The 25,972-nt window shown below is 42.5% G+C and overlaps 1 protein-coding gene and 1 long non-coding RNA gene across 3 annotated transcripts in view; both read left to right on the top strand.

Moving 5' to 3' along the window:
- The first annotated feature begins 218 nt into the window (after positions 1 to 218).
- The window catches only part of LOC126991849 (uncharacterized), a 37,604-nt gene continuing 11,850 nt past the window's right edge, over positions 219 to 25,972 (top strand). Inside the window, exons 1-2 of the mRNA XM_050850505.1 lie at positions 219 to 1,155; positions 7,092 to 7,259. Of these exons, the coding sequence (XP_050706462.1) occupies positions 368 to 1,155; positions 7,092 to 7,259 (956 nt within the window). The 5' untranslated portion in view covers positions 219 to 367. The remainder of the gene's footprint in view (positions 1,156 to 7,091; positions 7,260 to 25,972) is intronic.
- Positions 24,540 to 25,752, top strand: LOC126991876 (uncharacterized). 2 transcript variants are annotated; one of them, XR_007745903.1, is made up of 4 exons: positions 24,540 to 25,055; positions 25,169 to 25,334; positions 25,449 to 25,527; positions 25,585 to 25,752. It is a non-coding gene; the product is annotated as an uncharacterized LOC126991876 (long non-coding RNA). The 2 variants fall into 2 exon arrangements; XR_007745901.1 differs by having other exon boundaries at positions 25,169 to 25,345; positions 25,403 to 25,527.

The following is a 25,972-nucleotide window of genomic DNA, read 5'->3' as shown; positions in this document are numbered from 1 at the left end:
CACGGCGGGGGCCGCGCCGTCCCCGGGGGCCACGGGGGCGGCGTGCCCGGGGCCTCGGGCGAGCCCCCCCGGCGAGGAACATGAAGTAAAAATGTGTCCAAAGTTGTGGCGAGTCGCGAGTCATGAAGCGCGGCGTGCGCCCCCCGCCCCCGGCCGGCCCCCCCCCCGTGGCCGGGCCCCCCCCCCGCCCCCCCAGGCCGGGCCGCCCCCCGCCCCCTGGCCGGCCGCTGATTGGCCGCCTCGCCGCGCCGCCCACTGGCCGCCCCGCCGCCGCCACACAAAGCCATCTTGTAAACAAACAGACAGCCGCGTCCGCCGCCGCCGCCCTGCGATCAATGGCCGCCCGTGGCTCGCGCCAGGGCCCCTGATGGAGGCGTGCCGCCCAGGGCCCGCCGCCAGGCCCGCGCCGGCCGCCGCGCCGCGCCAGGACCAGGAAAAAACCCGCCATATTGATCACGCCCCCGCCGCGGCCACGGCTGGCATGGAGCTGAAGGGGCCGGGGCAGCCCCAGCCCCTGCCCGCCCCGGGGGAGGCGGGGGGCATGGCGCCGCAGGGCATGGCCGGCCCCGAGCTGAACGGCCACCTGCCGCACCACCAGGGACAAAAAAACGACTCAGTGTACGACTTTGACCCCGAGGCCGAGGGCGAGCTGGGGGGCGGCCTGGGGGACGCGTGCGGGGCGTCCCCGGGCAAGGGCAGCGCCCCCAGCGAGTCCTCGGAGGGCACGGTGAAGCACGAGCCCGACCTGGAGGGCCTGGAGGACTCGGAGATGGCGGACGAGGAGGAGAGTGTGGGGGAGTCCTTCGAGGGGGGTGACTACCCCGGGGAGGCGGGGGACGCCTCGACCGGGGGGTCGGTGCCCACGTCCTACGAGTGTGTGCCCCGCCGGGGCCGGGGGCGCCCCAGGGGCAGCAAGAACCGGACGGACGGTCGTGGCCGGGGCCGGGGGTACAAGTACAGCCGGATGTCTGAGGAGCGGTCCGGGTCGTCCTATGACCTGCGGCACATCCCTGACCCCTTCAGCAGCCAGCGGCGGGGGCGGCCGCGCTCACGCTTCATCGTGGACCTGGGCGAGCAGAACCACGAGGTGTGGACCAAGTCCAAGGAGGAGCTCAACATCTCCGACGCTGAGCTGACCACCCTGCTGCTGAGCCTGTGAGTGTGCACCGCTGACCACGCCACACACACCCTGACACACAGCGACACACTCACGCCTCACACAGACGGCTGACAGACAAGCACACTGACAGGCACACGACAAGCAAACTAACACACAAACAAAAGCACAGATAAATTCGTCTCACTTCATTGAATTGACAGCCAGGCAGACTGACCTACCAAGATGAGGGCACGGACGAACTGACAGACAACAGCACAGACCCACATGCTGACCCACCCAGCCAACACCGCACAGACTGCACCAAGGACAAGTAAACTAACAGACACCGCCGAGCTAACTGACAGGCACAAGACACCCCCCCAAACACACTGTCAGCGCCACAGACACACTGACCTCCCCGGCCAACACCTCCCACAGACATCACACACACTATCGTTGGTTCGCCCAAGTCTGGGGTGTACATTGCCGTGTGCTGGCAGCCTGGCGTCCTTGGCGTGTGACTGTGTGGGTGAAACATGACGGCCTATGTGTGTGAGGCAGTATCCTTCGTCACTAACAAACACCGTCAATTACAGTCAATTTTGTATTAAGAATCATCAGTAATGTCACAAACAGCTGTTTTTGTCACTACAGAGCCTGATAGTTATTTCAGTGGTGGACGGCGCCAAGGCTGTTTAGTATATATAATTAGCAATCTTTAGTCTTGGGCGAACTGACTATTAACACACAAACAAGTATATACACAACAAGAAAATTAAGGTCCCGTCCATGGAGGTAGAATTGGTGGAGTCGACCCGGCCTGCTAATCCCATTCATTGAGGCGAAGCCGACGAACTGTCAAATTTACGGCCAAAAGATGGGGGTGGGGGAGCCTGGCCGAGCCCATTAACCTGGTAGCAGCAACGGGCAAAATTTGTGCCATGATATAAACCCCCCAAAATAGATGATACATAATCTGATCACAAATGCGTTATGTATTATGAAATGGTTTGTGTGAGGGGTGATTTTTTTGCATTTTTCTCGCTTGGAGGGACCATTAAGAAACATGATCCCCGCTGCTACTGGGTTAACCTTATCACTACGACTGGGCCAAAACAGCGCCCCGTGCCGTATCCAGGATCGCCATGGTTACCAAATTTCAAATGTCGCTATTGAATATAACAAGTTTTCAGCCATAAACTCAACACAGTCATCATGTATTATATATGAAAACATGCAGAATTAAATGGTGCACTTAAAGAAACTCACTACAGCCGGGCCAAAACAGTGCCCCACGCCATATCCGGGATCGCCATGCACACCAAATTTCAAATGTCGCTATTGAATATAACAAGTTTTCAGCCATAAACTCAACACAGTCATCATGTATTATATATGAAAACATGCAGAATTAAATGTTGCACATAAAGAAACACAAATTAATTGATAATTTTGAGATGTAAGCATAAATATAGGGATAAAATAACTCGTATATTGACTAAAGCGAGCCAGGAAGCAGTATGCATGTCCTCGGATATGGTACGGGGCACGCAAGGACACAGTATACAAGCCCTCGTGTTGAAGGGGTTAAGAGGGAGCCTGACCTGACAACACCTGACACCTGGCCACAAAAATGAGAGCTCAGGCGGATTCACTTAATTCTACCTCCATGGTCCTGTTCACATTGTGCCGACCCTGACCCATGAAAACCCAGCGCCTTTTATGGCCCCTCCACACTGTGTTGACTCATCATCCGGCGATCGTTTCAAGACCACTTTCCGACAATGTGTGACACCTTCACGTCAATGTCTCACACCCAAGACCTCTGTACCCTGAGTCGCTGGGTTGTCGTGGCCCAGAGGGGGGACACACACACGTTGACAGACGCACACAGACACTGAAATGGATTGACAGACTGACGCACATACAAGCACACGGACAAACGAACTAACGGAATGACCAACAAACAGACACACAAGGGCAGGGACATGGACACAAACTCACCTCACGGAAATTGAATAACAGACATACTAACACACACACACACACACAAATACACGTTCACAGACAAACTAACACACTAACAGACAAACCAACAGACAGGCACTTAGACCATCCCACAGCTATTATTTAGTAGACTTGAGCCAGTTAGTTTAGAGAGAGATTTAATTTCTGGGTCAAATATGCTTTTTTGTGTGATATTATTAATTTTGCCGGAAACTGCTAATAAAGCTTAAGAGAGAAATCAATCTTAGGCTACTATCTCTACTATTAATGGTGTCACGAAAGCTGGCAGGCTAGTCTTAAGGGGTGGACTTACGGACTTGGAATCATTGCTTGCGTGATGGTCTCTTCGAAGCTCATTGGCTGTTGATTGCTATTCTAACCTGTGGCAAATTCCATCTCCTGTGACAAAGCCTGCTGTCGCTCACTCTCTGCTTCCTCCTAACCCCTTCACTACGGCTGGGCCAAAACAGCGCCCCACGGCGTATCCGGGATCACTGCGCACGCCAAATTTCAAATGTCGCTATTGAATATAACAAGTTTTCAGCCATAAACTCAACATAATCATCAAGTATTGTATATGAAAACATGCAGAATTAAATGGTGCACTTAAAGAAACTCACTACGGTTGGGCCAAAACAGCGCCCCACGCCGTATCCGGGATCGCCGTGTGCAAAATTTCAAATGTCGCTATTGAATATAACAAGTTTTCAGCCATAAACTCAACAATCATCATGTATTATATATGAAAACATGCAGAATTAAATGGTGCACATAAAGAAACTCACTCCGGGATCCACAGCGCCTAAATTTCAAATGTCACTATTGAATATAACAAGTTTTCAGCCATAAACTCAACATAATCATCAAGTATTGTATATGAAAACATGCAGAATTAAATGGTGCACTTAAAGAAACTCACTACGGTTGGGCCATATCCAGGATATGTGTGCAAAATTTCAAATGTCGCTATTGAATATAACAAGTTTTCAGCCATAAACTCAACAATCATCATGTATTATATATGAAAACATGCAGAATTAAATGGTGCACATAAAGAAACATAAATGAATTGATAATTTTGAGGTGTAAGCATAAACATAGAGATAAAATAACTCTTATATTGGCTAAAGCGAGCCAGGAAGCAGTATGCATGTCCTCGGATATGGTACGGGGCACGCAAGGACACAGTATACGCATCCTCGTGTTGAAGGGGTTAACCCAGTAGCAGCAACGGGCCAAATTTGTGGCTTTACCGTGTACTAGCGACGGGCCAAATTTGTGGCTTTACCGTGTACTAGCGACGGGCCAAATTTGTGGCTTTACTGTGTAACAGCAGGCCAAATTTGTGGCTTTACCGATAGCAGCGACGGGCCAAATTTGTGGCTTTACCGTGTACCAGCGACTGGCCAAATTTTTGCCTTTACCGTGTACCAGCGACGGGCCAAATTTGTGGCTTTACCGTGTACCAGCGACTGGCCAAATTTGTGGCTTTACCGTGTACCAGCGACGGGCCAAATTTTTGCCACGATATAAACCCCCCAAAACAGATGATGCATAAACTGATCACAAATGCGTTGATATATATTATGAAATGGTTTGCGATACTGTTTTTTTGTGCTCTGGGGGTAATGAGTCTCGGATATGTACCTAGAACACGTACACACGCACACACACAAAAGCGCTTAGTGTCAGCAGTGATTTGAATTCCACAAGCGTCCCTTTAGCAGTGATCCGGCGATGGTGATAATAACAGTGATGAGCATGTGAAAAGGCGATGTGTTTTGACCAGAGATCAGTTCCTATTTCTGAAATGTTCCGTTCAGGTCTGCTAATGTGATAGACTGATGGACGTATTAACAGACGATACATTAGATATACAGACAACATTATTATTATTATTATTATTATTGATACTACCATTATCATTTCTACTACTACTTCTACTACTACTACTACTACTACTACTACTACTCCTACTACTACTACTACTACTACTACTTGGTTGGTGTGGAAAAAGGAATGAAAGGAAAAGGAAAAATAAGGAAGAGAAAAATAGTTGCATATGAAAAAGAAATGGAAGGAAAGAATTAAAAGAAGAAAAGGAGTTTGAGGAGAGAGAGAAAGGGAAAAAAGAGAAGGAAAAGAGAGGAGGAAAATAAAGACAAATTAAAAGAGAAAAGAAGGAAAGGAAAAGAAAAAAAGGAGTTTGAGGAGAGAGAGAAAGGGAAAAAAAGAGAGAGAAGGAAAATAAAGACAGAAATTAAGAGAAAAGAAGGAAAGGAAAAGAAAAAAAAGGAGTTTGAGGAGAGAGAGAAAGGGAAAAAAGAGAAGGAAAATAAAGACAAATTAAAAGAGAAAAGAAGGAAAGGAAAAGAAAAAAAGGAGTTTGAGGAGAGAGAGAAAGGGAAAAAAAGAGAGAGAAGGAAAATAAAGACAGAAATTAAGAGAAAAGAAGAAAAGGAAAAGAAAAAAAAGGAGTTTGAGAAGAGAGAGAGAAAGGGAAAAAAGAGAAGGAAAAGAGAGAGAAGGAAAATAAAGACAGAAATTAAGAGAAAAGAAGAAAAGAAAAAATGAGAAGGAAGGAAAAAAATATATCAGAAAAAAGTAAAAAAAAGAAAGAAAGAAAGTAAGATAATGTGAATGCAAGGGAGACATTTTTATTACCTATTATTCTTTTTATTTTTATTTTATTATTTTTATTATTGGGAAAAAAAAGGAAAAGGAAGAAAAAAATAGTTCGGAAATGAGAGAGAGAGAGAGAGAGAGAGAGAGAGAGAGAGAGAGAGAGAGAGAGAGAGAGAGAGAGAGAGAGACTCACAACTCTTGCAAGTGTGTGTGTTTGTGTGTGTGTGTGTGTGTGTGTGTGTGTGTGTGTGTGTGTGTGTGTGTGTGTGCTTGGCTAAACACTCATGACCTTGCTGTTTGTATCTTTCTCAGCAAGGTCACCTCCTCCTCCTCCTCCTCCTCCTCCTCCTCCTCCTCCTCCTTCTCCTCTTCCTCCTCCTCCTCCTCCTCTTCCTCCTTCTGTATTTCCTTATGATATTGTACTTGATTATATATATGCATGACATTATTATTATTATTATTATTATTATTATTATTATTACACTTAGACACACAGAGAGAGAGAGAGAGAGAGAGAGAGAGAGAGAGAGAGAGAGAGGAAGAAAATAGAAGCTTATAGAAGGAAGGAAGAAAGGAATATACTGATAAACATCGTAAAAACAAACAAACAAAAATATATATATATATATATATATCAGCAGGTCAAAACAACACTTCCGTACCATAAAAGAAAAAAAAGGAAATATCGGCAGGTCAAAATAATACTTCTGTACCATAAAAAGATATCGGCAGGTCAAAACAATATCAGCAGGTCAAAACAATATCAGCAGGTCAAAACAATATCGGCAGGTCAAAACAATATCGGCAGGTCAAAACAATATCGGCAGGTCAAAACAATATCGGCAGGTCAAAACAATATCGGCAGGTCAAAACAATATTGGCAGGTCAAAACAATATTGGCAGGTCAAAACAATATCGGCAGGTCAAAACAATATCGGCAGGTCAAAACAATATCAGCAGGTCAAAACAAAACAATATCAGCAGGTCAAAACAATATCGGCAGGTCAAAACAATATCGGCAGGTCAAAACAATATTGGCAGGTCAAAACAATATCGGCAGGTCAAAACAAAACAATATCGGCAGGGCAAAACAATATCGGCAGGTCAAAACAAAACAATATCAGCAGGTCAAAACAATATCGGCAAGTCAAAGCGACACTTCCGCACCACAAAAAAAAATATCGGCAGGTCAAAAACAACACTTCCGTACCACAACTCAAAACCAAAAAAACAAACACAACAAAAAATAATATATTATCGCCGACCCCAAACCAGACACCGTACCATAACCCATCTTTTTTCTCTCTCTCCCTCTCTCCCTCAGACTAACTCCCCTCGCCTCTCTCCCCCCCGACCCCAGGCTAGAGTCCAGGCGTGACTGCGGCAGTTCGGCGGACACGGACACCATGCTGGGGCTGATCGGCGCGGAGTACAACAAATGGAAGGACAAGTTCACCTCGCAAGTGTCGATGTTGAGTCACTACGCCTCCATACACAACACCAACTGCTGCACCTGTCTGGGGATTAAGTAAGTGTGTGCGTGTGTGTGTGGGTGTGTGGGGAGAGAGCGAGGGGGTTAGTGTGCGAGGGAGGGAGGAGGAGGAGGTAGTGTGTCGAAGGGGAGGGAAAGAAGGACTATTTTGTGTGTTTAAGGAAGGGAAAGTGTGTGTGTGCTTGTGTGTGTGGGTGTGTGGGGAGAGCGAGGGGGTTAGTGTGCGAGGGTGGGAGGAGGAGGAGGTAGTGTGTCGAAGGGGAGGGAAAGAAAGACTATTTTGTGTGTGTGGGTGTGGGGAGAGAGCGAAGGGGGTTAGTGTGCGAAGGAGGGAGGGAGAGAGGGAGGAGGTAGTGTGTCGAAGGGGAGGGAAAGAAAGACTAATTTGTGTGTTTATGGAAGGGAAAGAGTGTGTGTGTGGGTGTGGGTGTGTCAGAGAGAGAGAAAAATGTTAGGTAAGAAGTGTGTGAAGGGACTGAGAGAGAAAGAGAGAGAGAGAGGTCTGTGTGTGTGTGTGTGTGTGGTTAGGTTAGGTTAGGTTGGCAGGAAGGAGGTTAAGTTAGGTCATGAGGTTAGGTTAGATTAGGCTTGGTTTAACAGGAAGGGACAAGTTAGGTTAGAGGGCTTGGCTTGACCTGGCTTGTCTTAGGAGGAAGGGTCAGGGTAGGTTAGGCTTGGCTTGGCTTGGGAGGAAAGATTGGGTTAAATCAGAAGGCTTGGCATGGATTGTGAGGAAGGGTCAGGCAGGGTAGGTCCGGATTAAGGTCAGGTTAGGTTAGGTTTGACTTGTCTTGGAAGGGAGGGCCAGGTTAGGTTAGGTTAGGTTAGGTTCGACTTGTCTTGGAAGGGAGGGCCAGGTTAGGTTAGGTTAGGTTTGACTTGTCTTGGAAGGGAGGGCCAGGTTAGGTTAGGTTAGGTTAGGTTCGACTTGTCTTGGAAGGAAGGGCCAGGTTAGGTTAGGTTAGGTTAGGTTCGACTTGTCTTGGAAGGGAGGGCCAGGTTAGGTTAGGTTAGGTTAGGTTCGACTTGTCTTGGAAGGGAGGGCCAGGTTAGGTTAGGTTAGGTTTGACTTGTCTTGGAAGGGGGGGCCAGGTTGGGTTAGGTTAGGTTAGGTTAGGTTTGACTTGTCTTGGAAGGGAGGTCCAGGTTAGGTTAGGTTAGGTTCGACTTGTCTTGGAAGGGAGGGTCAGGTTAGGTTAGGTTAGGTTCGACTTGTCTTGGAAGGGAGGGCCAGGTTAGGTTAGGTTAGGTTCGACTTGTCTTGGTAGGGAGGGCCAGGTTAGGTTAGGTTAGGTTACGTTCGACTTGTCTTGGAAGGAGAGGCCAGGTTAGGTTTTGTTCGACTTGTCTTGGAAGGGAGGGCCAGGTCAGGTTAGGCTAGGTTAGGTTCGACTTGTCTTGGAAGGGAGGGCCAGGTTAGGTTAGGTTCGACTTGTCTTGGAAGGTAGGGCCAGGTCAGGTTAGGCTAGGTTAGGTTCGACTTGTCTTGGAAGGGAGGGCCAGGTTAGGTTAGGTTCGACTTGTCTTGGAAGGGAGGGCCAGGTTAGGTTAAGTTAGGTTAGGTTCGACTTGTCTTGGAAGGGAGGTCCAGGTTAGGTTAGGTTAGGTTTAACTTGTCTTGGAAGGGAGGGCCAGGTTAGGTTAGGTTAGGTTCGACTTGTCTTGGTAGGGAGGGCCAGGTTAGGGTAGGTTAGGTTCGACTTGTCTTGGAAGGGAGGGCCAGGTTAGGTTAGGTTAGGTTCGACTTGTCTTGGAAGGGAGGGCCAGGTTAGGTTAGGTTAGGTTAGGTTAGGTTCGACTTGTCTTGGAAGGGAGACTCAGGTTAGGTTAGATTACAGTCCGCTCAGGTCATGAAGGCACTTTGGCAGCAGTCAGTAAAGGGCAAAAAAATAAACAAAGCTTGCTGTAGATGTGGTAGTTCTGCTAAATAAGACAGCCGTGCCCAGAGTGCCTTCATGAAGTAGGCAAAGTGTTGGGTGTGAAAGGAAGACATTACAGACTCAAAAAAGTATTGGTTCAAGCTTTCTTTGCCATCACTAAAGTTTCCGAATCATCTTGACAGTCATGGAACTAGATTTGTCTTCATATTACTGGAATTTTGAAGGAACTAAATTTGTCTTGAAGGAACTAAATTTGTCTTGAAGGTTCTAAATTTGTCTTGATATTACTGGAATTTTGAAGGAACTAAATTTGTCTTGATATTACTGGTATTTTGAAGGAACTAAATTTGTCTTGATATTACTGGAATTTTGAAGGAACTAAATTTGTCTTGAAGGAACTAAATTTGTCTTGATATTACTGGAGTTTTGAAGGAACTAAATTTGTCTTGAAGGTTCTAAATTTGTCTTGATATTACTGGAATTTTGAAGGAACTAAATTTGTCTTGAAGGAACTAAATTTGTCTTGAAGGAACTAAATTTGTCTTGATATTACTGGAATTTTGAAGGAACTAAATTTGTCTTGAAGGAACTAAATTTGTCTTGAAGGTTCTAAATTTGTCTTGATATTACTGGAATTTTGAAGGAACTAAATTTGTCTTGAAGGAACTAAATTTGTCTTGATATTACTGGAATTTTGAAGGAACTAAATTTGTCTTGAAGGAACTAAATTTGTCTTGAAGGTTCTAAATTTGTCTTGAAGGTTCTAAATCTGTCTTGAAGGAACTAAAATTGTCTTGAAGGAACTAAATTTGTCTTGAAGGTTCTAAATTTATCTTGAAGGACTTAAACTTGTCTTGAAGGAACTAAATTTGTCTTGAAGGTTTTAAATTTGTCTTGAAGGAACTAAATTTGTCTTGAAGGTTTTAAATTTGTCTTGAAGGAACTAAATTTGTCTTGAAGGAACTAAATTTGTCTTGAAGGTTTTAAATTTGTCTTGAAGGAACTAAATTTGTCTTGAAGGTTTTAAATTTGTCTTGAAGGAACTAAACTTGTCCTGAAGGTTTTAAATTTGTCTTGAAGGAACTAAATTTGTCTTGAAGGAACTAAATTTGTCTTGATATTACTGGAATTTTGAAGGAACTAAATTTGTCTTGAAGGACCTAAACTTGTCTTGAAGGAGCTAAATTTGTCTTGAAGGACCTAAACTTGTCTTGAAGGTTCTAAATCTGTCTTGAAGGAACTAAATTTGTCTTGAAGGAACTAAATTTGTCTTGAAGGTTCTAAATTTGTCTTGAAGGAACTAAATTTGTCTTGAAGGAACTAAATTTGTCTTGAAGGTTCTAAATTTGTCTTGAAGGAACTAAATTTGTCTTGAAGGTTCTAAATTTGTCTTGAAGGAACTAAATTTGTCTTGAAGGAACTAAATTTGTCTTGAAGGTTCTAAACTTGTCTTGAAGGAACTAAATTTGTCCTGAAGGGACTAAATTTGTCTTGAAGGAACTAAATTTGTCTTGAAGTAACTATATTTGTCTTGAAAGAACTAAATTTGTCTTGATATTACTGGAATTTTGTAGGAACTAAATTTGTCTTGAAGGTTCTAAATTTGTCTTGACGGATCTAATCTTGTCTTGAAGGAACTAAAATTGTCTTGAAGGAACTAAATTTGTCTTGAAGGTTCTAAATTTGTCTTGAAGGACCTAAACTTGTCTTGAAGGACTTAAACTTGTCTTGAAGGACCTAAACTTGTCTTGAAGGATCTAAACTTGTCTTGAAGGACCTAAATTTGTCTTGAAGGACCTAAATTTGTCTTGAAGGACCTAAACTTGTCTTGAAGGACCTAAACTTGTCTTGAAGGACCTAAACTTGTCTTGAAGGACCTAAATTTGTCTTGAAGGACCTAAACTTGTCTTGAAGGACCTAAACTTATCTTGAAGGACCTAAACTTGTCTTGAAGGAAGTAAACTTGTCTTGAAGGAGCTAAATTTGTCTTGAAGGACCTAAACTTGTCTTGAAGGACCTAAACTTGTCTTGAAGGACTTAAACTTGTCTTGAAGGACCTAAACTTGTCTTGAAGGACCTAAACTTGTCATGAAGGATCTAAACATGTCTTGAAGGACCTAAACTTGTCTTGAAGGAACTAAACTTGTCTTGAAGGACCTAAACTTGTCTTGAAGGAACTAAACTTGTCTTGAAGGACTTAAATTTGTCTTGAAGGACCTAAATTTGTCTTGAAGGACCTAAACTTGTCTTGAAGGACCTAAACTTGTCTTGAAGGACCTAAACTTGTCTTGAAGGAACTAAACTTGTCTTGAAGGACCTAAATTTGTCTTGAAGGACTTAAACTTGTCTTGAAGGACCTAAACTTGTCTTGAAGGACCTAAATTTGTCTTGAAGGAACTAAATTTGTCTTGATATCACTGGAATTTCGACAGGGTTCTAAATACCATCCAGGCGATATTGACGTGCTTCCCTTCCCGCCCTTCTCACACACAGAGTATATTAATATGTGTTCCCTTGCCCCAGTGTACATGTATTGGGATTATTAATGAATTCCTTTCCCCCTGTTGTCGTGCCCTAGGGGTTCCTATGACAGGTATGGCAGTAGTGACTAAGAGACGAGATATGATAAAAAAATTGAATATACAGGGTAGCCCAAAAGTCCTGCACCCTAAGGATTACAAATTGATTAGTCATATTCCTCTGTGGTGCGTGACTTTTGGGCTATCCTGTATATAGGAATTGGATATGTGAAAATGTGTTGTTTGACATTAGCCCCTTCAACACAATCATGTATTATATATGAAAAAATGCAGAATTAAATGATGCACATAAAGAAACATAAATGAATTGATGATTTTTAGATGTAAGATTAAATGTAGAGATAAAATAACTTGTATATTGGCTAAAGCGAGCCAGGACGCAGAATGAAGGTCATGGGATATGGCACGGGGACACAGTAAACGCATCCTCGTGTTGAAGGGGTTAAGAGGAAAGAGCTACATCAAGATAATTCTAAGTTTTGGAGTTTAATACATGAAAATTTATTGTCTAAAGTGTTTTGTATACCATGAGTAGGGTGAAAAACAGTGGTTATGGATCATAAAACATATATATGGGAACATGTAGAGAAGGATGTCAGAAAGTTCAGTTATCCGTGCAGAGCAGTAGATTAATGGGTTATATCATACCCCAAAAAATCCACAGTCTTGAAGGAGAGTAGGATGAGGCAGGAGATGATAAGCTCTAGTTCACTGTGATCACCCTGGCCCATTAAAGTTAAGATGTTCCAGGGCCCTATAATTTAAGTAACCTGTATTTATAAGTAATCCAATAGGCTAATGAAATGTTCCAACACCCTGTCTGTCTTGCAGTGAGGAGAGACGGATGTAAGCACCACCACCACCACCACCTCCCATCTACCCATCTACCCATCTACCCACTCCCCACCCTTACTAACGGACTCACCACACCCATCGCTGCCTGGCTGGCCTCATTACCCCACCACCACCACCACCACCTTGCCTGCCGAGCTTAAGTAGCAGAATTAATAGCATTACTTGGGTTATTAGTGAACTGCTATGATTAACTAACATATATATCATTTCTGGCTAACTGAAAACTTCACTAGCAATTAACATAAGTGTCATTAGTTGGGTTATTAAGAGAGAGAGAGAGAGAGTTGAGATGAGGTCTAACTAATGATAAATATAGTTTGAGGAAGACTTTGGCCCTTCTGTTGCCTACGCTCCTTGAAATAAATCCCAGTACCCTGTTTGCTCGATTTCTAGCTTGAATGCATTGTGCCCTTGGTTAGGTTAAGTTAGGTTAGGTTAGGTTAGTTTGAGGAAGACTTCGGCGCTTCTGTTGCTTACGCTCCTTGAAATAAATCCCAGTACCCTATTTGCTCGATATCTAGCTTGAATGCACTGTGCCCTTGGTCAGGTTAAGTTAGGTTAGGTTAGGTTAGGTTAGTTTGAGGAAGACTTCGGTGCTTCTGTTGCCTACGCTCCTTGAAATAAATCCCAGTACCCTGTTTGCTCGATTTCTAGCTTGAATGCACTGTGCCCTTGGTTAGGTTAAGTTAGGTTAGGTTAGGTTAGGTTAAGGCGGTGTCACACTAGCACTTTTTCCGTCAACTTTTTCCGTCGTTTTTCTGAAAATCGTCGATATCTTGGCTGCGGCCTGTCACACACAAACTGTGTTTCGTCTGAAACTTTCCGTCGGCACAGACCAAGGAATGTAAACAAACATGGAGTCCACGCTATGGCAAAGATACGCTGTTTGAACCCAATACTGTGTATTGTGAGAGACTTAGAGCTAAACAAGCCAAAAAGCGTGCATGGATGCGCTCATGGTTGGCTCGTCGGGAAAGAGAAAGTGTGTACCACAGGCTGTTAAAAGAGCTGAGTTTAGAGGATCATGAGACTCTGAAGAATTGGATCAGGTTGGACAAGAGCCAGTACCACAGACTTCTGGAGTTAGTGACACCTCTTATTGCCAGAAGTGACACCAGGATGAGGAAGGCTGTCACTGCAGGAGAGCGTTTGAGACAGGTTGAAGCCACGCGGAAAGTCTCGGTCTTGGTCTTGGAAATGTAAACAAAGGCGGAAATTTGCAGGCGGAAACGATCCTGATCGTCTGACAAATTCATGCGATAAGTTCATGCGGAACGATGAAAAATCGACGGAAATCGCATTAATCGACGGAAAAAGTGCTAGTGTGACACCGCCTTTAGGTTAGTTTGAGGAAGACTTCAGTGCTTCTGTTGCCTACGCTCCTTGAAATAAGTCCCAGTACCCTATTTGCTTGATTTCTAGCTTGAATGCACTGTGCTCTTGGATAGGTTAAGTTAGGTTAGGTTAGGTTAGTTTGAGGAAGACTTCGGTGCTTCTGTTGCTTACGCTCCTTGAAATAAATCCCAGAACCCTGTTTGCTCAATATCTAGCTTGAATGCAGTGTGCCCTTGGTTAGGTTAAGTTAGGTTAGGTTAGGTTAGGTTAGGTTAGTTTGAGGAAGACTTCGGCGCATCTGTTGCTTACGCTCCTTGAAATAAATCCCAGTACCCTATTTGCTCGATATCTAGCTTGAATGCATTGTGCCCTTGGTTAAGTTAGGTTAGGTTAGGTTAGGTTAGGTTAGTTTGAGGAAGACTTTGGCCCTTCTGTTGCCTACGCTCCTTGAAATAAATCCCAGTACCCTATTTACTCGATATCTAGCTTGAATGCACTGTGCCCTTGGTCAGGTTAAGTTAGGTTAGGTTAGGTTAGTTTGAGGAAGACTTCGGCGCATCTGTTGCTTACGCTCCTTGAAATAAATCCCAGTACCCTATTTGCTCGATTTCTAGCTTGGATGCACTGTGCCCTTGGTTAGGTTAAGTTAGGTTAGGTTAAGTTAGGTTAGGTTAGGTTAGTTTGAGGAAGACTTCGGCGCTTCTGTTGCTTTCGCTCCTTGAAATAAATCCCAGTACCCTGTTTGCTCGATTTCTAGCTTGAATGCACTGTGCCCTTGGTTAGGTTAAGTTAGGTTAGGTTAGGTTAGGTTATATTGTGTACATATCTTGCTTCCTATCTTATGAACTGGTCTGTTGCTGTGCTCCTGTGCCAACCCTCACATCCTGGACAGCACAGGAAAGAGTGTAGACATGAAGGCAGGTTAGGTTAGGTTAGGTTAGGTTAGGTTATATTGTGTACATATCTTGTTTCCTATCTTATGAACTGGTCTGTTGCTGTGCTCCTGTGCCAACCCTCACATCCTGGACAGCACAGGAAAGAGTGTAGATATGAATGCAGGTGTGGAAATGTACACAGCCGCACACGGAATTGTATGTATGTGCAATTCCAGAATGTAGCAAATGGATTTAACTAATAATCCTCTTAACCCAATGGTGGTAGCAGCAGGGATCATGTTTCTTAATGGTCCCTCCAAGCGAGAAAAATGAGAAAAAGTCACCCCTCACGCAAACCATTTCATAATATATATCAACGCATTTGTGATTGGATTATGTATCATCTATTTTGGGGGGTTATATCATGGCACAAATTTGGCCTGTCGCTGCTACACGGTAAAGCCACAAATTTGGCCCGTCACTGCTACACGGTAAAGCCACAAATTTGGCCCGTCGCTGCTACACGGTAAAGCCACAAATTTGGCCATCACTGCTACGGTAAAGCCACAAATTTGGCCCATCGCTGCTACGGTAAAGCCACAAATTTGGCCGTCATTGTTACATGGTAAAGCCACAAATTTTGCCTGTCGCTGCTACACGGTAAAGCCACAAATTTGGCCCGTCGCTGCTACACGGTAAAGCCACAAATTTGGCCCGTCGCTGCTACACGGTAAAGCCACAAATTTGGCCCGTCGCTGCTACACTGTAAAGCCACAAATTTGGCCCGTCGCTGCTACACAGTAAAGCCACAAATTTGGCCCGTCACTGCTACACGGTAAAGCCACAAATTTGGACCGTCGCTGCTACCGGGTTAAAGAGGGGATCATTCGGGGTCTAATGTGTGTTTCTTTAGGTTCATGGTACAGAGGAAGGGTCACACTACCACCAGGGTCATAAAACTACCCCTGGAAATGCCTAAAGCTCCTATGAAAGCCTTGTCAAATGTGTGTTTCTTTAGGTTCACGGTACAGAGGAAGGGTCAAACTACCACCAGGGTCATAAAACTACCCCTGAAAATGCCTAAAGTTCCTACGAAAGCCTTGTCAAATGTGTCCTCCCCCTCCCCCCCAAAAAATAGATACATAATCTGATCACAAATGCGTTGATATATATAATGAAATGGTTTGTGTGAGGGGTGATTTTTTCTCATTTTTCTCGCTTGGGGGGACCATTAAGAAGCATGATCCCCGCTGCTACTGGGTTAACGTTTAGAAATAGTTGATGTGCGAACCCAAACTGTCTTATATTACCGACCCAAACCCCTTGTAGGTAAGATCACGAACATTTCTATTGTAGTTTGCTGTAGGGTCAGGGGCTGCAGGATCCTGTGGGCCACACCGCCACTGTTTCCACACCTGTTTTGACCTGTGTTCATTCATACAGAAGGGAGGTTTGAAGGTTGGTACAAGACAGGGGTCAACGAGGGAGCGGTTGGTGAGGTAGGAAATGAGATATTGGTGCCAGTGTCCTTAATGAATGCCGCTGTGATTAACAAAGCCATTAACCATTAGCTGGGTTGTTAGTGAATCCAGTGATGATTGACTAACTCGGTCTTAATGACAGTCAAGCTTATAAATGGTGATACTAACTGCAATTATTGTGTACTAATAATTGTTTTATATTGCAAGAATTAATACTGGCTGTGGTAAGGTATAGTTTTTTGTTGTTATTTTTGTTTGTTTAACCCGGTAGCAGCAACGGGCCAAATTTGTGGCTTCACCGTGTAGCAATGACTGGCCAAATTTGAGTCTGTACCTTGTAGCAACGACGGGCCAAATTTGTGGCTTCACCGTGTAGCAGCGACGGGCCAAATTTGTGGCTTCACCATGTAGCAGTGACGGGCCAAATTTGTGGCTTTACCGTGTAGCAGCGACGGGCCAAATTTGTGGCTTTACCGTGTAGCAGTGACAGGCCAAATTTGTAGCTTTACCGTGTAGCAGCAACAGGCCAAATTTGTGCCATGATATAAACCCCCCAAAATAGATGATACATAATCTGATCCCAAATGCGTTGATATATATTATGAAATGGTTTGTGTGAGGGGTGATTTTTTCTCATTTTTCTCGCTTGGAGGGACCATTAAGAAACATGATCCCTGCTGATACCGGGTTAATAAAGAGATATAATTAGGGAACTAGGAATATGAAGGTAATACCAATGGAAGGAAATATTATAAGGAAGGTAAAAATAACTGAAAATAGGTTATGATAAGGAAGAATGATGCTGCGGATTCTAAAACAAGGCAGCGCACCGAGAAAGCTGAAAATGAAAGCAAATTAGATAATATAGAAAAATACCTTGACGTGGGTTAAAATATTGGCTGGTACTGACGCAAGAAGAAATATAAGGTCCAGTAGCCATTATATAGAGTTAAGTATTCAAAAAAAATTATGCAATAGAATAAGGATTGTAATACTAACTCAAAACAAAAAAACAAACAAGAAAAATTCGACCCAGGCTCAAAACAACAACAAAGATTCAAGACAAAAAAAAACTCGCCAAAATAAATAAAAATTACAAGAAAAAATAACCTTCAAAAATAGTTCAAAAAAGTTAGTTAAGTGATAATCGTGGCCAATATTAATACAAGGAAAAAAATTAATATATTGGATAGTTCTTCTTGGTTAGTTGTCCCAGCACTGCCCCAAACATCACTTGCCTAAGATAACGAAGCTTGATTGACGGAAAACATCAAAATATACTGGAAAAACATCAGATTATGCCCAAAATATGTGAAATCTAATCTTGAGCGACGAAAGACATCAAAATTTAAAAACATCAAAATTTACTGGAAAAAACATCGGATTATGCCCAAAAATATGTCAAATCTAATCTTGAGTGACAAAAAACATCAAAATTTACTGGGAAAACATCGGATTACGCCCGAAAAATGTCAAATCTAATCTTGAGTGACGAAAAACACCAAAATTTACTGGAAAGAAACATCGGATTACGCCCGAAAAATGTCAAATCTAATCTTGAGTGACGAAAGACATCAAAATTTACTGGAAAAAACATCAGATTAGGCCCAAAAAATGTCAAATCTAATCTTGAGTGACGAAAAACATCAAAATTTACTGGAAAAAACATTGGATTACGCCCAAAAATATGTCAAATCTAATCTTGAGTGACAAAAAACATCAAAATTTACTGGGAAAACATCGGATTATGCCCCAAAATATGTCAGATCTAATCTTGAGTGACAAAAACATCAAAATTTACTGGAAAAAACATCAGATTATGCCCAAAAAATGTCAAATCTAATCTTGAGTGACGAAAAACATCAAAATTTACTGGAAAAAACATCGGATTATGCCCAAAAAATGTCAAATCTAATCTTGAGTGACGAAAAACATCAAAATTTACTGGAAAAAAACATCAGATTATGCCCAAAAATGTCAGATCTAATCTTGAGTGACGAAAGACATCAAAATTTAAAAACATCAAAATTTAAAAACATCAAAATATACTGGAAAAAACATCGGATTATGCCCAAAAAATGTCAAATCTAATCTTGAGTGACGAAAAACATCAAAATTTACTGGAAAAAACATCAAATTATGCCCAAAAAATGTCAAATCTAATCTTGAGTGACAAAAAACATCAAAATTTACTGGAAAAAAACATCACCTTACGCCCAAAAAATGTCAAATCTAATCTTGAATGACGAAAGACATCAAAATACAGGTAACTCTCAATTTACGCGAGTCTTGTGTCCTTGAAGAGGTCGCATAAATCAAAAACAATGTAAATCCAACAAGAGGTCGGTTTGTACCCTTATTGCCTACTGTATCACTCTGACTCCTCTCCCTCTCGTGGTTCCTCCTCTGGCTGCCCTTCCCCTCGTGGTAGCACAGCAGCGAGGGTGTTGTTGTTGTTGTTGAGTAGTGTGGGTACTGTATTGTTGTTCAAGTGGCGCGCGGGAAGAACTGAGCTCAGCTGTGTGGCCGCGGCGCCGTGTGAGTCCAGTTGCGTGAGACATCTGGTGGACACTCCATAAAATATCGCATATAAGTGAAAAACACATGTAAATTAAACATTTGGATTTTGGACCCCGTGTTATTTCACAAACGCGTAAACCAAACTCACATAAATCGAGAGTTACCTGTATACTGGAAAAAAACATCAGATTACGTCTACAAAATACATCAAATCTAATCGGACGAAAAAGTATCGGTGTCAAGTGTTTAAAAAGAAAAGATAATCGTAGGAAAGGAAAACAACACTTGCCTAAAATGCTGAATCTTGGGCGACGAAAGACATAAAAATTTACTGGAAAAAACATCAGATTATGCCCACAAAATACGTCAAATCTAATCGGATGTTAAAGTATCAGAATGGAGTGTTTATAAAGAAAAAGATAATCAGAGAAAAGGAAAACATTAACGAAAATATCATTAGTTTCAAGTTTTGTGCGGAAAGAAGTAAACAACAACATTGAAAGTGATGAAAATTGAAAAATACCGAGGTAGTCTCACACACACACACACACACACACACGCACACGCACGTCTCCTAGTCTAAGGTAAGGACAGTTCCATTTTTTGTTTTTTATTTGTGTTATTGAGTGATATGAAGATGATGGTGATTTTGATAGTGATAGTATATTTTAATAGGAAATTGAGGTTCATGGTTCAAGCTAATAGTGAAAATAGTGAACTAGCAATATAATAGGGATGGTGAAAGGGAGGTAGATGGTGATGATGACAGTGACTGTATTGTAGGGAGGAAAAGTACTTAGAAAAACAGTGATTAGGTAGTGAAGTGCTCATAGATGATAGTGACTGTATTATAGGAAGAAAAAGTACTTAAAAAAACAATGATTGGATAGTGAAGTGTTCATAGATGATAGTGAGAACAGCAATGATAGTGACTGATAGTGACAGCATATTGTAGGAAGGAAAAGTACTCAGGAAAACAATGATTAGATAGTGAAGTGTTCATTGATGATAGTGAGAACAGCAATGATAGTGACTGGTGATAGTGACTGTATTATAGGAAGGAAAAGTACTTAAAAAAACAATGATTTGATAGTGAAGTGTTCATAGATGATAGTGAGGGCAGTAAAGATATTAATGATAGTGAATGATAGTGAAGGTGACAGTCTATTGTATCAACCTTATTCATTTATTTATTGATGTATTTTCTGGAGTGGAAGAGTTATTAATTTGTTGGTTTATTAATTCATTTATTATTCATGTGTTTGGAGAAAGATAAATTAACTCAGGAATATCAATCTAATGTCTGTTTTACTATTATTATTATTATTATTATTATTATTATTATTATTATTATTATTATTGGTAGCCTGGTAACATACACTCCCAGGTCTTTCTCTGCCTCTGTGGTGGATAGTGGAGTGTTTCCCATGTGGTATTGGTATGCTGGATATCCCTTCACTGGTAGCCTGGCAACATACACTCCCAGGTCTTTCTCTGCCTCTGTGGTGGATAGTGGAGTGTTTCCCGTGTGGTATTGGTGTGCTGGATATCCCTTCACTGGTAGCCTGGTAAGATACACTCCCAGGTCTTTCTCTGCCTCTGTGGTGGATAGTGGAGTGTTTCCCATGTGGTATTGGTATGCTGGATATCCCTTCACTGGTAGCCTGGTAACATACACTCCTAGGTCTTTCTCTGCCTCTGTGGTGGATACTGGAGTGTTTCCCATGTGGTATTGGTGTGCTAGATATCCCTTCACTGGTATCCTGGTAACACACACTCCTAGGTCTTTCTCTGCCTCTGTGGTGGATACTGGAGTGTTTCCCATGTGGTATTGGTGTGCTAGATATCCCTTCACTGGTATCCTGGTAACACACACTCCCAGGTCTTTCTCTGCCTCTGTGGTGGATACTGGAGTGTTTCCCATGTGGTATTGGTGTGCTAGATATCCCTTCACTGGTATCCTGGTAACACACACTCCCAGGTCTTTCTCTGCCTCTGTGGTGGATAGTGGAGTGTTTCCCATGTGGTATTGGTGTGCTGGATATCCCTTCACTGGTATCCTGGTAACACACACTCCTAGGTCTTTCTGTGCCTCTGTGGTGGATAGTGGAGTGTTTCCCATGTGGTATTGGTGTGCTGGATATCCCTTCACTGGTATCCTGGTAACACACACTCCTAGGTCTTTCTCTGCCTCTGTGGTGGATAGTGGAGTGTTTCCCATGTGGTATTGGTGTGCTGGATATCCCTTCACTGGTATCCTGGTAACACACACTCCTAGGTCTTTCTCTGCCTCTGTGGTGGATAGTGGAGTGTTTCCCATGTGGTATTGGCGTGCTGGATATCCCCTCCCAAGGTGCAGGACTTTACATTTTCCTTCATTGAATTGTATCAGACACTTTTTGCTCCACTCCTGTAGCTTGGTGAGGTCTGCTGCTGGGAAATACACACTCAAGGGCTTAAGAACTGTAGAAATTGAAAGGCAGTGCAAAAAATGTTAAAATTAAAGGGCAGTGCAAAAACTAACCAAGAGAGAGACAGGAAAAATATATATATGCAATAGTAAATTGAGACACCCATTGTCATAACACGAACTTGAAAAACGCAAAATAATGTGAATGATTATAATTGAAAAATCACAATGATTCAAATAATGTTAATATGAATCTGATATCTATAATGACTTTAATGACAATGACAATAACTGGAAAACAATGAGATATGAATAATGATAATTGTAATAGACACTAGTAATAGAAAGTAGAGATAATGATATGAATTTGAATGCTTAAAAAAAAATTAATGATATATTTTAGCGAGATGGAAAAAACGGAAAATAATTTGAATCCCGGAATTGATAGTGAAGATGATGATGGCGATAGTGATATAGTAATAGAAAGTTTAAATAGTGATGATGATATGAATTTGAATGCTTAAAAAAAAAATAATGATATATTTTAGCGAGATGAAAAAAACGGGAAAAAATTTGAATCCCGGAATTGATAGTGAAGAAGATGATGGCGATAGTGAAATAGTAATAGAAAGTTAAAATAATAATGATGATATGAATTTGAATGCTTAAAAAAAATTAACGATATTTTAGCGAGATGAAAAAAACGGGAAATAATTTGAATCCCGGAATTGATAGTGAAGAAGATGATGGCGATAGTGATATAGTAATAGAAAGTTTAGATAGTGATGATGATATGAATTTGAATGCTTAAAAAAAATTAATGATATATTTTAGCAAGATTAAAAAAATTGGGAAAAAATTTGAATCCCGGAATTGATAGTGAAGATGATGATGGCAATAGTGATATAGTAATAGAAAGTTAAAATAATGATGATATGAATTTGAATGCTAAAAAAAAAAAAAAATTAATGATATATTTTAGCGAGATGAAAAGAATCGGGAAAAAATTTGAATCCCGGAATTAATAGTGAATAGGGTGATGGTGATGGTGGTGTTAGTACTAAGGCAATGGTGGTGATGGTGATGGTGGTGGTAGTTATGGCAATGGTGGTGGTGGTGGTGGTGGTTATGGTGTAGATGTAATGGTTAAAACACTACCAATAGGTGATGGTGGTGGTGATGGTGATCAAGTTTGTAACAATGTTGAAGATGATAGTTGTACAGTACAGTCTCCAGGATTGCGATTCGCCAAGTTTGCGATTCGCCAAGTTTGCGATTCGCCAAATTTGCGATTTGCCAAGTTTGCGATTTGCCAAGTTTGCGATTCGCCAAGTTTGCGATTCGCCAAGTTTGCGATTCGCCAAGTTTGCGATTCGCCAAGTTTGCGATTCGCCAAGTTTGCGATTCGCCAAGTTTGCGATTTGCCAAGTTTGCGATTCGCCAAGTTTGCGATTTGCCAACTTTGCAATTCGCCAAGTTTGCGATTTGGCAACTTTGCAATTCGCCAAGTTTGCGATTCGCCAAGTTTGCGACTCGCTAAGTTTGCGATTTGCCAAGCTTGCGATTTGCCAACTTTGGAATTCGCCAAGTTTGCGATTTGCCAACTTTGCAATTCGCCAAGTTTGCGATTCACCAAGTTTGCGATTCACCAAGTTTGTGATTCACCAACTTTGCGATTCACCAGGTTTGCGATTCACCAAGTTTGTGATTCACCAACTTTGCAATTCACCAAGCTTGCGATTCACCAACTTTGCGATTCACCAGGTTTGCGATGGGACCCAAATATTTGATTTTTATTGACAGCTGAAATTGCAATACGACCCAAAAGGAAAAGTAAAAGTCTGCTGAAACCATTATTTTTCACACCTTGTTGTGGTCCTTGACTCCCCTTCTCGCTCTCACCCACCCCCCGGACCTTGCCATTGACCTTGAAGCATAATGAGTGGGATCCAGGCAACCAGGCGCATGTGTGAGAGCAGCCCTGACCGCGCGCTGGGCATGAGCAGCTGATGGGCGGCTGATGGTGGTGATGGTGATGATGGGTGTCAGCAGTGCGGTCTTTGCATCGGCACTGCCCGGGCGGTGGTTTCGTTGGGGTCTGTGTGTGTGTGTGTGGCTGTGCTTATTGTGGGCCTGGGCTCCTCAATTTGGTAATTCTTGTTTGAAATCCACATGTTGTTTGGGACTTCTTTCCTTTTTCAAAAACGAGATCGTAGAAAGAAAAGGGGTCCTGTGCAACATATGGGGGATGGGAATTGGCAAATTGAGAAGCACAAACCCATAATAAACACAGCCACACACGCGCAGGCCCCGGTGGGTGCCGATGCGGGGGCCTCGCTGCCAACGCTCATCATCATCACCATCATCAGCCGCCCGTCAGCTGCTCAGGCCCAGTGCGCTGCCAGGGCTCTCTACACACATACACTAAGCCGCCCGGATGATTGGCCAAGCGCAAGATGTCAATGGTTTTCAATTTTCCCCATAAGAATAATGGTTCAAATTTTGGGATTTCAACGTTTGCGACACGTAACGTCAACCTTGGAGACAGTACTGTACTTGGTAGTGAGGAAGGTAGATAATGGCACGGTTAACCCTTGCTGTCATGAACCAATCAGGGAAGGGGTGAAGTTTTGGGCCATATTACAAGACAAATCCGAGAATTTTCAGGTCCATGTAAAGGTCAGTTTGGGGTCCGTTTTACAAGTCCAATTCAAGAAGTTTCAGGTCCATGCAAAGGTCAGTTTCGGGCCGTTTTACAAGTCCAATTCGTGAAGTTTCAGGTCCATACAAAGGTCAGTTTCGGGTCCGTTTTACAAGTCCAATTCGATAAGTTTCAGGTCCATACAAAGGTCAGTTTCGGGTCCGTTTTACAAGTCCAGTTCGATAAGTTTCAGGTCCATACAAAGGTCAGTTTCGGGTCCGTTTTACAAGTCCAATTCGATAAGTTTCAGGTCCATACAAAGGTCAGTTTCGGGTCCGTTTTACAAGTCCAACTCGTGAAGTTTTAGGTCCATACAAAGGTCAGTTTTGGGTCCATTTTACAAGTCCAATTTGTGAAGTTTCAGGTCCATATTAAGGTCAGTTTCGGGTCTATTTTACAAGACCAATTCGATAAGTTTCAGGTCCATACAAAGGTCAGTTTCGGGTCCGTTTTACAAGTCCAACTCGTGAAGTTTCAGGTCCATACAAAGGTCAGTTTCGGGTCCATTTTACAAGTCCAACTCGTGAAGTTTTAGGTCCATACAAAGGTCAGTTTTGGGTCCATTTTACAAGTCCAATTTGTGAAGTTTCAGGTCCATACAAAGGTCAGTTTCGGGTCTATTTTACAAGACCAATTCGATAAGTTTCAAGTCCATACAAAGGTCAGTTTCGGGTCTGTTTTACAAGTCCAATTCGTGAAGTTTCAGGTCCATACAAAGTTCAGTTTCGGGTCGTATTACAAGTCCAATTCAATAAGTTTCAGGTCCATACAAAGTTCAGTTTCGGGTCCGTTTTACAAGTCCAATTCGTGAAGTTTCAGGTCCATATAAAGGTCAGTTTCGGGTCCGTTTTACAAGTCCAATTCGTGAAGTTTCAGGTCCATATAAAGGTCAGTTTCGGGTCGTTTTACAAGTCCAATTCAAGAAGTTTCAGGTCAATACAAAGGTCAGTTTCGGGCCATTTTACAAGTCCAGTTCAAGAAGTTTCAGGTCCATACAAAGGTCAGTTTCGGGTCATTTTACAAATCCAATTCAAGAAGTTTCAGGTCTCGATCTATAAAGGTCAGTTTTGGGTCCGTTTTACAAGTCCAGTGCAAGAAGTTTCAGGTCCATACAAAGGTCAGTTTCAGGTCTGTTTTACAAGTCCAATTCGATAAGTTTCAGGTCCATACAAAGGTCAGTTTCGGGTCCATTTTACAAGTCCAATTCGATAAGTTTCAGGTCCATACAAAGGTCAGTTTCAGGTCTGTTTTACAAGTCCAATTCGTGAAGTTTCAGGTCCATTCAAAGGTCATTTCGGGTCGTTTTACAGGTCCAATTCAAGAAGTTTCAGGTCCATACAAAGGTCAGTTTTGGGGTCTGTTTTACAAGTCCAGTTCGTGAAGTTTCAGGTCCATACAAAGGTCAGTTTCAGGTTGTTTTACAAGTCCAATTCGTGAAGTTTCAGGTCCATACAAAGGTCAGTTTGGGGGTCGTTTTATGAGTCCAATTCGTGAAGTTTCAGGTCCATACAAAGGTCAGTTTCGGGTCCGTTTTACAAGTCCAATTCGATAAGTTTCAGGTCCATACAAAGGTCAGTTTCAGGTCTGTTTTACAAGTCCAATTCGTGAAGTTTCAGGTCCATACAAAGGTCAGTTTCGGGTCGTTTTACAAGTCCAATTCGTGAAGTTTCAGGTCCATTCAAAGGTCAGTTTTGGGTCGTTTTACAGGTCCAATTCAAGAAGTTTCAGGCCCATACAAAGGTCAGTTTTGGGGTCGTTTTACAGGTCCAATTCAAGAAGTTTCAGGTCCATACAAAGGTCAGTTTTGGGTCATTTTACAAGTCCAATTCGTGAAGTTTTAGGTCAATACAAAGGTCGGTTTCGGTCCATTTCACAAGTCCAATTCGTGAAGTTTCTGGTCCATATAAAGGTCAATTTCGGGTCCGTTTTACAAGTCCAATTCGTGAAGTTTCTGGTCCATACAAAGGTCAGTTTGGGGTCCATTTTACATGTCGAATGCGATAAGTTTCAGGTCCATACAAAGGTCAGTTTTGGGCCATTTTACAAGTCCAATTCGTGAAGTTTCAGGTCCATTCAAAGGTCAGTTTTGGGTCTGTTTTACAAGTCCAATTCGTGAAGTTTTAGGTCCATACAAAGGTCAGTTTTGGGGTCG

The sequence above is a fragment of the Eriocheir sinensis genome, chromosome 7 (assembly GCF_024679095.1).
Source record: "Eriocheir sinensis breed Jianghai 21 chromosome 7, ASM2467909v1, whole genome shotgun sequence".
Taxonomy (NCBI): domain Eukaryota; kingdom Metazoa; phylum Arthropoda; class Malacostraca; order Decapoda; family Varunidae; genus Eriocheir; species Eriocheir sinensis.
Note: the sequence above shows the minus strand (reverse complement) of the source record. Positions and strands in the feature narration are given on the sequence as shown.